Source organism: Oryx dammah, unplaced genomic scaffold (assembly GCF_014754425.2).
Source record: "Oryx dammah isolate SB20612 unplaced genomic scaffold, SCBI_Odam_1.1 HiC_scaffold_2, whole genome shotgun sequence".
Lineage (NCBI taxonomy): Eukaryota > Metazoa > Chordata > Mammalia > Artiodactyla > Bovidae > Oryx > Oryx dammah.
In genome coordinates this window covers 4,240,209-4,254,720 of record NW_024070186.1, presented here as the reverse complement: position 1 = coordinate 4,254,720, position 14,512 = coordinate 4,240,209, and the positions used below count along the sequence as shown (strand labels likewise).

Here is a 14,512-nt window from a genome sequence, read left to right as displayed (position 1 = left end):
GTGTGTGTGTGTGTGTGTGTGTGTGTGTGTGTGTGTGTGTGTGTGTGGTGGGAGAAAGGGCTGGATTTGGGCAGACAGCCTCGTGGCCTCAGCAGCCCCCGCCCCACTTGCCGGAGGAGAGGTCACCCAGCTGGCTGCAGGCCTCAGAGCAGCGGCTTCACTCAGAGCATGTGGTCTGTGAAACTCCTTCCTCGGGGAGAAGGGCTTGCACTCCACAGTCAGAAGGGAGGCAGAGGGTGGAAACGCCCCTGGGGAAGGGAGGGGAACAGCTCTGCTGGGGCGGGTCCGCTGGAGACCATCCTTCCTGGGGGCTCCCTCTGCAGCGGGGCTGGACCCCGGGGTAGCCGGAAGGGCGGGCCGCCCCAGGACAACAGAAGCTTGTGACTTGCTCCTGCTGCTGCGGCTGCCAAGTTGCTCAGTTGTGTCTGACTCTGTGACCCCGTGGGCAGCAGCCCCCCAGGCTCCTCTGTCCCTGGGATTCTCTAGGCAAGAGTCCTAGAGTGGGCTGCCATTTCCTTCTCCAGCTTATGTCCCGAGGGGTGGCCAAAGGGGGATGATGAACACCACCGGCAGGCTCTCTCCCGCAGGGGGAGGGTCTCCTTGACCCTGAGGTCCTGCACGTGGGCGCACGCGGCCGGCAGGACGGACTAGGGGACCCTCAACGAGTGAGGGGAGGTTAGAGGCGGAGGGTGCTTCCAGCATCCTGTGGGCTCCTGGCTTATCGTGTGAGGGCGTTTCTTCTCTTCAAATTCCCATCACACAAATACTTGCCCAGGTAATGGGGCGCCCCTGTGACTCTGGCCAAGGGTTGGTGGGTTCACTTCTTTTCACAGCTTGGATGATAACCTAGAAAGTCTGACCCGCCCCCAAGTCTCTGCTTTTAGTCTGTGATGGGGCTGTTGCATTAAGCTCTTCTACCCCAAAGGCCTCTATTAAAAGCGAACAACAAAGTGTGAGTTCCTGGAGATACTGGTGGAACGAGTCAGATAAGCCCCGAGAGCCTGGGGCCAAAAGAAGAAAACGCTTTGGAGGGTCCAGCCCTGCAGGCAGGACCAGCGAGGCTCTGGGACCCCAGGCGAAGGCCCTGCGCCTGCAGGACTTGTCGGGAAGCAGGCAATCAGGATCCCTTTGTCCCCTTCTGGTTTTACTGTCTAGCAGTGTTCTAGAACACACCAATGGGCACTCACTCCTGGCCCAGAGGACAGAGAGAAAGCAGTAGGTGAGGAGGCCTTATGACGGTGGAAGCGCCTCACCTTATGGCTGTGTGATGTCAGGCAGGCTTCTTAACCTCTCTGAGTCTTGGTTTCCTCATCTGCAAGTAGGGATAATGGTCTCCCTCATGCAAGAGGAATGTTAGGTTTTGGAGTTAAGATTCTTGGGCTTCCCTTGTAGCTCAGTCGGTAAAGAATCTGCCCGCAGTGCAGGAGTCCTGGGTTCAATTCCTGGGAAGAGTCCCCTGGAGAAGGAAATGGCTACCCACTCCAGTATTCTTGCCTGGAGAATCCCATGGACAGAGGAGCCTGGTAGGTTCCCAGTCCCTGGGGTCTCAAGAATCAGACACAACTTAGTGACTAAACCACCACCAAGATTCTTGGTGGGGAGGTGGGGATTAGCAACCACTTCTGTATCCAGAAAAACTGTGAACTAGCTAAGCTGAATCCACCATATGCTGTATTAAGAATAAGAAGGAACACACTCTTTTATGTATAAGGAACTAAGTTCATAGCAAAGAGAAATCTCCAGGGACCGTCACAAAACACAGGGCATCCTTCCTGGCTTCACCTGAAAGGGAAAGTGAGAGTTTCTCAGTCCTGTCTGGCTCGTGGCGACCCTGTGGACTATGCAGTCCATGGAATTCTCCAGGCCAGAAGACTGGAGTGGGTAGCCTTTCCCTTCTCCAGCGGATCTTCCCAAGCTGGGAATTGAACCGGGATCTTCTGCATTGCAGGCGGATTCTTTACCAGCTAAGCTATGCGGGAAGCCCGATGGCTTCGCCTATGTTGCAGTAAATAGAATAAGGGAGGAGACTGTCAGGATGTATAAAGGTGAGTGGCACGGTAACTGGAGTGAAGTGGTGTCAGAGGTCAGGGCTAGTCCAGCATGGTATCTGTGGACCTGACTATGAGACGGGGCCTTGCTGACTCGGGCGGAATCTGAAGCTTGCCCCCAGACCTCGGCCCTGTTGCGGTGAGCTCTCCTCCCCTCATCCAGCTTTGGACAGGGTCTCCTTCTAGCAGTGCTAACGGCCGTTCCCCTGTCCCAGCGCCTGGAGCACACGGGCCGGAGCGCCATCCGCTACGGCGGCCCAGGGCACCTGTGCTTTGACGTCAGGCGAGAGCAGGTGATTCTCCAGAACTGCACCGAGGGGGGCCCTGCCATCCACCAGCAGCGCTGGGACCACCAGGAGGTGAGTGACCCACCCAGGAGGAGCTCACGGGGCCTCTGGCGGGCACGTGTCTGGCTCTTCCGAGAGGTCAAGTGTTACCCCACAAGCCTGTGTCCCTGAGCTGAACTTAGTAGCTTGGCACTAAGGCCTCGGGGGGGCGGTGAAGCCGACCTTGCAGCCGAGTTATCCGCCGGCATCCAGAAAGGTGCTAATTTCCCAGGTCTCTGTGTCGCTCAGTCTTCATGCACTGGAAAGAGGAGACCCCCTAGCTGTAAAGTTTATCAGCTTTAGGCCTCGAGTAGGACTGTGGGGCGCGTTACAGACGCTGCCAAACCCTGCTGGTGGTGTGCTTTTAGGAGCAGAGGAAAGGCCCACCTCCTGTTCCACAATCACATAGATGGTGGTGCAGATCGTACTTTCTTCCTTTGCTAATTTCGTGCTGAGCATTTCATCATGTTCATAAGACTTTAATTCCCGTTACCCCAGAAAGAGGCTCTAGCTCCTTTCCAGAGGTCAGCATCCAATAAAGAGGAAATAGGAGGAGCGTAAGTATTTAGGCAGAGTGAGCAGATTAAGGGTTGGAAGGAGACAGTATTAACAACTGGCTAGTCGTTTTTCCTTCACCTCAAATCCCTTCTGACGTGAGCTAGGGTGTAAGTACACGAAAAAACAAATTAATACACACATCTTTTAAAAATGTCTTATCTTCCCCTTTTGCTTGGAAATAAGGGAGGTTAAATAACTAATCAGAACTCCATACATTACTGCTCTTAGAGCAGGCTGTGAAAGAGGAAAATCATTTAGTCTAAGACTTAAGCTGAACTCACGAGAAATGTTGAGAACGAAGCTCTTGGGGCTCTGGCGACAAGTGAACCCAAGGCTCAGGGGGCCCACACATGCTCAAAGAATTCTTGGAAACCAAGTTAAGGCCCTTTATGAATGTAAAGGGTCATTCTAAGCAAGGCCTATGGATAAAATAGATTTAGAAACAGCATTTAAGCATAATGTGTGAAAGATTAGTGACTAAGATATACCCAGCATCTTTCAGGCATTAAAAAGTAAGACTTTAAAAAAGTATTCTCATCCAGTCATAAAAAGAAATGAAGTACTGTTCATAGCAACACTATTCACAATAGTCAAGAGGCAGAGGCGGAAGCAACCCAAGAATCCAATGATTGATGAATAAATATACAAAATATGCTATGTACATACAATGGAATATTATTGCATCTTAAGGGAGAAGGAAATCCTGTCTTTTGTTTCAACATGGATGAAACTTGAAGACATTATTCTAAGTGAAATAAGCCGGTCACAAAAAGGCAAATACTATATGATTACACTTAATATGAGGTGTATGGAGAAGTCAGATTCATACAAACAGAAAACAGAATGGTAGTTACCTAGCCCAAGAGGAAGCAGGGAAAGGGAAGCTGTCATTTAATGGGTATTGAGTTTCTGTTTTGGAAGAAGAAAACGTTCTGGAGATCTGTCTCATCACAATGTGAATCTACTTAACAAGAATACATTTCACACTTGGGAAGTTTTATGTTACATATTGTTGTTGTCATTGTTTAGTTGCAAAGTTGTGTCTGACTCTTTTGCAGCCCTATGGACCGTAGCCCACCAGGCTCCTCCGTCCATGGGATTTCCCAGGCAAGGACACTGAACTGGGTTGCCATGTCCTTCTCCAGGGCATCTTCCTGACCCAGGGAACCAACCTGTGTTTGCTGCTTGGCAGGTGGATTCTTTACCACTGAGCCACCTGGGAAACTTAGGGCTACATAAATTATATTACAAAGTAGCCAAAATACTCCCATTCCCTATCAGGCCAGTTGACAACACTTTTATCATTCTCTTAATGACTAGCACAAATTTTCGGTACTTCTTTCTCTGCTGACTGATTGTGAGGGTCCGACTGATTTTCTTTGTTTCTTTATTTTTTTTTCCTTTTCTTCTCTCCTTTCAGAATGGAATGATTGTTCACATTCTCTCTGGGAAATGCATGGAAGCTCTGGTGCAGGAAAACAATAAAGATCTGTATTTGCGTGAGTGTGATGGAAAAGCCAGCCAGCTGTGGCGATTTGACAACGTCAGCACCGGGGGTGAACGGTGAACGCCACCCTCAGAAGGAACACAGAAGCGTGGCCATCGCAGTCCAGCCCAAGCGAACTGCAGGAGCGCGTGCCTTTCATGCAGCAGGCCCTTGAGGTGTGTGCGGTGGCAAGAGCAGAGACGCAGCTCCATGAATGAATACGGAAAGTCTTTTCTTCCTGCCTTTCTTTCACAGGCCACTGTCTGTTTTAGACAAAAAATATGGACCCATTGTCTCATTGCCTTCATCACTGGTAGATGATCATAGCATGGTACAGAAGATTCTTGGTTTTTTTTTTTTACCCCCAACTGAGCAGTATACAATTCCTTTTATCTCTGACTGAGGAAAGAAGGGGCTTCTCTGGTGGCTCAGCAGTAAAGGACCCACCTGCCATGCAGGAGACCTGGGTTCCATCCCTGGGTCAGGAAGATCCCCTGGAGAAGGAAATAGCAACCCACTCCAGTATTCTTGCCTGGAAAATTCCATGGCCAGGGGAGCCTGGCAGGCTGCAGTCCATGAGGTCGTACAGAGTTGGACACGACTGAGCAACAACAAAGGAAAGAGGCCTGGCAACATCTTCAGGATACAAAATTCCTACTGATCAGTTTATTCTAAACTGCCTTACCTTGGACTGTCTGTGTTGACAACCGTAAAAATTAAAGAGTGAAGAAGGTACAAAGTTCTGACATCCAAAACTTGAATAAGTTTATGAAGACAAATTTCATGTTCATTGGTTGAACCATAGCTCAGATGAAGGAAGCAAGCTACTCAGACAAAACAGGGTTACAGAGGCTTCTGCCCAGTTTTCAGCTCAGCCTAGCAGCTGCAAAGAGTCAGTAGACCTGGAATAAGATGTTTTCATGTTAATGAGAATGTTCTCGGGACTTTCTACCTCCATTCACCCTTGCCCTCACTGTTCTCTGGCTTGATTAACTATAATCAGATTCTCATGCAATACACTTCTCTATAGTCATTGGTGTTGGGTCAGCTTAGACTGAACACTCCCACTAAAAAGAAGTGTGTACAGTTGAGAAACTCCTGATGTTCTGTTACCAAGTTTGCGTTGACTGGATCAGAACAAGCAACTTTTGCAAAGAGGCAAATCTCCCTGGGAGGGAAATGCCAGCATCTGAGTAAAAATTCCTTTGAGAGGAACTAGAGTGGGGTGTTGATGTCCATGACGTTGAAAGGGCTGGGTCTGAGCCCCCAGGAAATGTCTGGCTACCCCCAAAGGGGCCCACATCTGAACATTCAGCCATAGGAAGAACACATCTTCCTCAGGGCAGAGTCCATGCTGGCGAAAGCCGGATGTCTCTCATGCTGTGACTTGGCCCTTCTAGATGGGACTTAAGGGTTGTTGAGTGGGGTTGGTTCTGCGATTAAGAAGAAATGGTGCCCATTTCTCTTCCAGATGGAGCTCCCTCTTCACATGGCCAGAGAACTCCCCTCAAAGAGGCTCATCTCCTCTGGGCTGTCTCGGGATACAGATAACAAACACTGAGTTTCAGATAACAAACACTGAGTTTCAGATAACAAACACTGAGTTTCAGGTAACAAACACTGAGCAGGAAGTGAGGGCTTCCAAAAAATATCCATCATAACTATGCATCTCTTCTCCACCTGTTGAAGTTAATGGCATGCTGTATTTTTCCTTCCTCAGAATACACTCTAGACTTGGGCAAAGAGCCACTGGCCACATGTGGCTATCTATACATAAATTCATTAAAATTAAAGAAAATTTAGGCTCAGTTCCTCAGTAGTACTGGCCACATTTCAAGGACTCAAGAGCCACTGTGTGGGAGAGTACAAATAATAGCACATTCTATCATGAAAACAGGCCTATTGGATAGCACTGATCTAGACAGATTCATCATCCCATGGAAAGAAGAGATTCAGCCACCATCTTCTTTCAGACTTGTTTATGTTCAACACAAATTCTCCTATATCCTGAGGCTGAGACAGAGCTAAAAATTCTCAGATGACAACCTCGGGAAGGGTGTTAATCATTAAAAAATAAAAGCTAAACTAGACTTCTGTTTTAAAAAATGAACATTGGTATTGGCATTGTTTGGTATTTAAAGTTGATGGAATAAATTAATATAATTAAATGAAAGGCTGAATTGAATTGTATAAGTTGTACTTGACGGTAATTTACAAAAGGACCCAGATGGCTTATTGCTTAATTGGTTGAACAAAGTAAGAATGTGGTGTTTCTTGCTTCCTTAACCATCCCCATGATTTATTACTTTATTACAGAAATGGCTGTCAACTCAGTCCCTGGCTGGTTCTTAAAGACCCTTAATTTAAACAAAACAGATGCCTCTACTTAATTCTCAAAGAAATTCAACCTTCTCCTCATCATAGAGTAATAGTATTCAAATCCTCTCCTCTATAGACTCAGTTCTGATTTTATCTACAGTGATCAATTTAAAAGTGGAGAAACCTGGCAGTCAGAAGATTTGATTCCCAAGAGTTTCACTCATCCATCTGAATGTTGTAAGACTTTATTGTTTGGGTTTTAAGACTGAATTCACCATCATTAGTAAGCAATGATCTAGGCAGATTCATCATCCCATGGAAAGAAGAGATTCAGCCACCATCGTCTTCTTTCAGACTTGTTTATGTTCAACACAAATTCTCCTAATATCCTGAGGCTGTCCCGCTGTGGGAACAGAGAGTTTTCAGCCAACAATGTTAGAGTCCAACACTCTTTGTGCTATTTCACAACGAAAGCAGATGTCATCCCTAGAGGGGCCCTGATCTATTTCCTCTTTGGTCTCAATGCATTAATCCCACTGGCCAACTTAGAATCACAACTCCCAAGAACATCAGAAAGTCCCCCAGGCCAGAGCTGATCGTGTGTCAGTCACTATGCCAGAATTTGACATCATTGGAGGTCACTTTATCGTGCTCACCTCAAGGGGAGCCTTCTTGGGCACCAAACGACCTGTGACCAGTCACTAAACCTGGACACTGCGTGGGCTGCTTGATGGGCACAGCCCTCCATATTGTGGATGCTGTTTATGCTTGTTCTGTAAAGGATCTGTTAGAAATGCAGCTTGTTGGGCCAAAGCCCAGAGCGCCTACACGTCCTGCCCTGATTCTTCAGACACTTGGATTTGTGCATATTATGTTGAGCACAATAACCAAGGAGGTGATATTTCCAGGATTCTAGAACCCTCTGCTATTTCTGTCTTAATTATATTCCAATCTCCAATGTTTCTGCAATCTCCTGGTGGCTCAGATGGTAAAGCATCTGCCTACAACGTGGAAGACCCAGGTTCCATCCCTGGGTCAGGAGGATCCCCTGGAGAAGGAAATGGCAACCCACTCTAAAACTCTTGCCTGGAAAATCCTATGTATGGAGGAGCCTGGAGGGCTGCATCCACAGGGCTGCAAAGAGTCGGACACAACTGAGCAACTTCACTTTACGTCAATGTTTCTGCAGTTTCAACCTCCTCTTCTGTGAAACGTGCTCTTTAAATAGGGAAGTGTGTCCTTAGCATGGGTTTAATATTGTGAGGATCTTTGCTGATGTGGTAGACCTTTGCACAGGTCTGGGATGTTGATATTTTCTCATCACCAAAGTCTCTATGTTATACCAATAAGCTATGCTCTCATGACATCAAAGCAGGTGACCTGACTCTTTCTGGGTTAAGAACAGAGTCGGCGTGGTTACTTCACTCCCAGTGATAGTTTACAAGCTCAGCCCAAACAGATCAGCATCATGTTTGAAAATTGTTATTGTTGTTGTTCAGCTGCTAAATCGTGTCCAACTCTTTGTGACCCCATGGACTGCAGCACACCAGGCCCCTCTGTCCTCCACTATCTCCCAGAGCTTGCTCAAACTCATGTCCATCGAGTCAGTGATGCTATCCAACCACTTCATCCTCTGTCATCCCCTTCTCCTCCTGCCTTCAATCTTTCCCTGCATTGGGGTCTTTTCCAATGAGTCAGCTCTTCACATCAGGTGGCCAAAGTACTGGAGCTTCAGCTTCAGCATCAGTCCTTCCAATGAATATTCAGGACTGATTTCTTCCAGGACAGACTGGTTGGATCTCCTTGCAGTCCAAGGGACTCTCAAGAGTCTTCTCCAGCACCACAGTTCAAAAGCATCAGTTCTTTGGTGCCCAGCCTTCTTTATGGCCCATCCCTCATATTTGTACATGATTACTAGGAAAACCATAGCTTTGACTGTACAGATCTTGTTGGGAAAGTAATGTCTCTGCTTCTTAATACGCTGTCTAGGCTTGTCATAGTTCTTTTTTCAAGGAGCAAGCATCTTTTAATTTCATGGCTGCACTCACCATTTGCAGTGATTTTGGAGCCCAAGAAAATAAAGTCTGACATCACTTCCACTTTTACCCCTTCCATTTGCCATAAAGTGATGGGACTGGAAGCCACGATCCTAGCTTCTTTTATTGTTGAGTTTCAAGCCAGCTTTTTCACTCCCCTCTTTCACCCTCATCAAGAGGCTCTAACGTTCCTCTTCACTTTCTGCCCTTAGAGGAGTTGAAAATTTCTGAACCATACAGCTAACTCACAGTCAAGTGATATTCCAGAACCCTTGACAAACGCTAAATGAAGATGACAGGGCCAATTCTACTGCAGCTTGGACTTACAAAAGCTTCGTAACTTTACAGTAAAATGTGACCAGCGGGTGGGGCACCTTTACTTCACTGGGCGGCCTTCTTGATGGCACTGTTGACCCTTCTCCTCTAGGAAGTGGCCAAGGGTGGCGATGCTTAATGCTTCACTTAAGGCCCAGAAGAGCCTGGAAAGCTGTTTTCAAGCCATGACTAGTGCAGAGGCACCTGTGACCCTGCTCAGGGGGTGGAGAAGTGTCTGTTATGGGGGAGGCGGGCGGCTGTTGGGTCGCCCACCCCACACGTTCCCCAAGTTTAGCCACGTGGCCACACTGGGAGCCACCTGCTGCCTCTACAGGAGTCCACCCCCGACTGATGGCAGGAGGACACTTGACCTAATTGGGTCAGTCAGCACATTCACCAATGATTTTCCACTGAGACTAAGAAATTAGTCTCCCTGGGAGAGACATAAGAGACAAGGTAAGACTCTACGAAAGTGATAGTGACGTCACTCAGTTGCCTCCGCCTCTTAGCGACCCCATGGACTGTAGCCTACCAGGCTCCTCCGTCCATGGGATTTTCCAGGCAAGAGTACTGGAGTGGGGTGCCACTGCCTTCTCCAAAGAATCTATGAGCAGTGGACAAACCAGTTTATCGCTCAGCTTTTCAGCTGTTCTCAGCCTCATCTCCTCTCCTGGGAGAACCCATGGTGTGAAGGCGCAGAAATACCATTGTCTGTGGACAGAGGACGATAGGCTGCCACAGCTGCTGCTGGAAGTGCTGGCGGAGGGCCCTGTCTCGAGGAGGCAGCGGGGGCCCTGGCAGGCAGGCAGCGGTGGAGAGAATTATGGTGAGCCTCTGTGTGTGCGTGTGAGCTCAGTCGTGTCCAACTCTGTGCCTCCCCATGGACCATAGCCCATCAGGCTCCCCTGTCCATGGGATCCTCCAGGAAAGAATGCTGGAGGGGGTTGCCATGCCCTCTGCCAGGGGATCTTCCCGACCCAGGGATCGAACTTGCGCTTCCTGTGTCTCCTGCATTGGCGGGAGGATTCTTTACCACTGAGCCGTAGGAGTCTTTTGGAGATGATCCAGGACCTGCGGCCTTGGAAAAGAGCCATAACTAACAGCCAACCGTGAGATTCTATGATCAGAAAACAAATCCTGAGAAAGCCCCAAATTAGATTCTCTGAATCCTAAGTCCCACAGTAAAGTCAATACACAGTTAACTAAGAAAGAGATGCCAAACTCACCCTTCCACACCCCACCCTCCTCCCTCCAGCCTTTCAGCCTCAGGGAGTGAGCAGCGGCCTGAGGGTTTCCCTATGAGTGCTCAGTCACTTCAGCCGTGTCTAGCTCTTTGAAACCCCATGGACTGTAGCCCACCAGGCTCCTCCGTCCATGGGATTCTCCAGGCAAGAATACTGCAGTGAGTTGCCATTTCCTCCTCCAGGGGACCTTCCCAACCCAGGGATCAAACCCGCATCTCTTACTTCTCCTGCATTGGCGGGTTCTTTACCACCAGGGCTTCCCTGGGGGCACAGAGGTTAAAGCATTTGCCTTTAATGCAGGAGACCCAGGTTCAATCCCTGGGTCAGGAAGATCCCCTGGAGAAGGAAATGGCAACCCATTCCAGTACTCTTGCCTGGAGAATCCCATGGACGGAGGAGTCTGGTGGGCTACAGTCCACGGGGTCGCAAAGAGTCAGGTATGACTGAGTGACTTCACTTTTCTTTACCACTAGCACCGCCTTCTTTGCCTGTGGGTTTTATTCAAAGATGAAAAGGTTGCTTTCTGATGTGGGGAAGGCCCGATGCACCTAGGAAGTCACCCCCGCTCCCTGCCACCAGGAGCAATCCTCAATCAGCGACTGATGAGACTTGGAGTATAAATACCTCAGCTCCCCCATCTCTCCAGCAGGACAGCTCTGAGGTGCAGATTCTACACCATTCTACAAGTTTACTGTGGGGTTAAGCTCTGAGCACCCAAATGAAAAATGGCTTGATTGCCTGCAATCCTTTCCTCACACCTCAACTTCCTAAGCTCACCTTCCAGACAAATTACTTGCCCTCAAATCCTTATCTCCTTGTCTCCTAATAGGGAAATCCGCCCTAGAATGTATGGCCTGTCCACTAAAAGTTTCTACCTACAAGAGTTGGTTTGTTCATCAAATTCCATTCTTTGCTTATTTATAATACTCCCATCCCATGCGCCAAAGACTCCTACTCCCTTGGACTGAAATTATCTCTCCAAACTGCAAGACCAGCCTATGGGCTTCCAGGAAGCTGTGTCCCAAGAGAAAGAGACTGAGGAAGGGGCATGTGGTCAGTCCTCACCCCAAGCTTATCGAAAATATTAGATGTCCTTTCTCCTTGAGGACTAATGAGTGAGAAGCAGAGAGAGGCCACTCGTGTTCCACTAATTGATGCCCCTCCTTGTGGAAACCTGAAGCCTAGGGAAGCAAAGTTCCCCTGCAACACAGAAAATTTCCCTCTCATATTCCAGTTATTTTTCAGTAACTGGTACATACCAGCATTAGTAGATACCAGGTATCCCCTGTAAGTTAGGAGTAGAGAGCATGATAGCTCTCCAGAAGAAAGTGGAAGAGAAGGGTCAAACAATATCATGAACATCTAAAGAGCTGCTGCTGCTGCTAAGTCGCTTCAGTCGTGTCCGACTCTGTGCGACCCCATAGACGGCAGCCTATCAGGCTCCACTGTCCCTGGGATTCTCCAGGCAAGAACACTGGAGTGGGTTGCCATTTCCTTCTCCAATGCATGAAAGTGAAAAGTGAAAGTGAAGTTGCTCAGTCGTGTCTGACTCTTAGCGACCCCATGGACTGCAGCCTACCAGGCTCCTCCGTCTATGGGATTTTCCAGGCAAGAGTACTGGAGTGGGGTGCCATTGCCTTCTCCATCTAAAGAGCAAGATGGTCAAAAACATATTCCTAGTGGGGTCAGGAAGGGTTACCAGAGGGATTTTCAGAATGGTGTCCAGTCCTCAGTCTAAAACTTTATTTCTGTCACCCTAAACTTTCAGCCAAGCCTTCCGCACTGACTGTGTCCTATGCTGGAGGATGGGAACCAAGGAACTGAGCTGAGCCCCTGTCTTGGACAGAGCCCAGGAAGAGCAGCCTCTGCAGGCCAGACAGATCCAGAAAGGCTGGGCCTCTGGCATCAGGGCGACACAGGTACAGAGAACAGACACCAATTCTAGCCACACATCACCGCACAGTGCCGATCAGAATAAACACACTTGGGCCAGATGGCATTTTAAAATTATAACTTAACGTTTTAAATTATATTTAGTATTTATTCTTTTTCTACAGAGGGCTAGATAGTAAATATTTTTGACTTTGCAGCCACAGGGTCTCTGCTCTGACTACAACTATGCCCTTGTAGCACAAAAGCAGGCAGGGTCAATAACAGATGCGCGTCCCTGTGTTCCAATAAAACTTTATTTACAAAAACAGGTGATGGGGCCGATGTGGCTCACAGGCCTTGTTTACCACCTCCTTCCAGCTGCAGAAGGAGACAAATGATCCTTTAAAAACAGAAAACCGTTCCCAAAGAAACTGTGACTAAAGGTGGAAAGTTTAAAAATAGGGTGTTTTTACATTATAAATAACCAAAAAGGAAAGAAAACACACAAGGGGAAAAAACGGGATCTAACTGTAAACAGATTCTAATCCTTTTTAGAATGAAATAGAAATAAACAAATGACTCATTTTTTTTTAATCAAAATATAAAATATTGACACTGTAGCTGTCAGCTGCCTTTCCTCGGATGCATAGATGCCTCTCGCCTTCCCTGTTGACGGTCGGGCAGGGCCAGCTTCCTAAATGAGACCACAGGCAGCATCAACAAGGAAGGGAGGGTGCTAAGGAGCAGAGTACGTCTCAGCATCTCAGCCAAGCCAATGGGATTCAACTGCAGGAGCAGATGAAATCTGACGTGTTCTAGGTTACGGTAGTGAAGACACTCACAAAGGACGATGCACACCCTCCCTGCCTTCCCCCAACACGATTCCCTTGCAACTGGGAAGTGAGGACGATCAGCTATGAGCTCCTGTGTGGAGCAAGAACCATGGCCTCTGTGTGTTTACATAAGCTCTGATCCTTGGCAGCCCATTCAGCCAGACTTCAGCATACAAGCCAGAGTCAAGCCAAGCAAAGCGTCTCCCAATAGCAGGGCTCCCGGCCAGGCTGTACGAGGCCAATCAGCCTCCCTCCTTGTGCTCCTGAGCCAACACGGCCTCACAGAGTGTGTTGAAAGGCCAGATCCAGGGGTACATCTTGGCTGGTGCAATCTACATTCAAAGCTGCCAGCCCGTCATACCCTTTGAGAGCTGGTGCCCACATGCCCAAGGCTGGTTCCTGATAAACAGCCTGGGGACGCCTTCTCCCCCCACACACGGACAGCTCAAAGCACCTGACCCCATCTCTGCTCTGCACGTGGCATCCATCCCTTCATAGTTACAGGACATCCATCCCAACACCTACCATGATGTCCTTGCACCCGCATCCCAGGTAGGAAGGCAGAGGGGTTACAGAAGGATGCTCCCCTCCAACATCTTTGTGTTGAGAGAGCTCTTCCCCTGACCTGCCCCCCACTCCCCGTCAGTAGACTTCCCTCTGCCTCGCTGGCCAGAGCTGAGTCACACAGTCACGGAAGTGAAAGTGAAAGTGAAGTTGCTCAGTCGTGTCCAGCTCTTTTCGACCCCATGGACTGTAGCCTACCCTCCCTCCATGGGATTTGGAGTAGGTTGCCATTTCCTTGTCCAGGGGATCTTCCCGACCCAGGGATTGAACCTGGGTCTCCTGCATTCCAGGCAGACACTTTAACCTCTGAGCCACCAGGGAAACCTACAGTCACAGCAAGTCCCTCACAAAGAGGAGAGGGCTGGGCACCCTGCCGCTCAGAGCTCCCCGAGGCTCTGCCGGCAAGAAGACGGGAGGTTGACTGGGGCAGGGCCTGTGTCTGCCGCTGAGCCAGCGCCTCTCTCAGGCAAGACTGGGCTCTGCTCTTGCTCTTTATCATTATGAAAGGAAAACCACAGGACCCTGAGTCCAAGACCTACAGCTCGCTGTGCTCACAACTCCTGGGTGTTGTCCAACCAGCTCTGCCCCCACCTCCCAGTGTGAAGTGCCTGCCATGTAGGTCCTGCCCCCCACCCCTGAGGGCTGCTCAGACAAGCTGAGAGGCCAAGGTGTTTGATCTCTTTTCTCACACACCTTCTGGAAAACACTGTGGCCCTGAGCACCGGCCCGTGAAACTCTTTCCCTTTACTCTCTGAGAGGCAAGTTTCCATTTGCTTTCTAAATGAAACATAAACAGGAAGTAAGTACAGCTTCTGAACATGAGGAGGGGAATGTCCCTTGGGATTTACAATGACTTTCCTCCTGTTTTGTGTGTGATATAGGAATTGGTTTGGGGGATTTTATTTAAAACA

General features: G+C 48.7%; 1 protein-coding gene and 1 non-coding gene across 3 annotated transcripts in view; one reads left to right on the top strand and one right to left on the bottom strand.

Moving 5' to 3' along the window:
• Positions 1 to 6,603, top strand: part of GALNT15 (polypeptide N-acetylgalactosaminyltransferase 15) — a 44,039-nt gene extending 37,436 nt beyond the window's left edge. Inside the window, exons 9-10 of one of the 2 annotated variants that reach the window (XM_040263643.1) lie at positions 2,264 to 2,407; positions 4,353 to 6,603. In XM_040263643.1, the coding sequence (XP_040119577.1) occupies positions 2,264 to 2,407; positions 4,353 to 4,499 (291 nt within the window). In that variant the 3' untranslated portion in view covers positions 4,500 to 6,603. The remainder of the gene's footprint in view (positions 1 to 2,263; positions 2,408 to 4,352) is intronic. The other variant, XM_040263653.1, reaches the window with a different exon arrangement.
• A 7,247-nt stretch (positions 6,604 to 13,850) lies between these two features.
• On the bottom strand, positions 13,851 to 13,922 carry TRNAS-GGA. The gene has a single exon. It is a non-coding gene; the product is annotated as a tRNA-Ser (tRNA).
• Between the last annotated feature and the right edge of the window lie 590 nt (positions 13,923 to 14,512).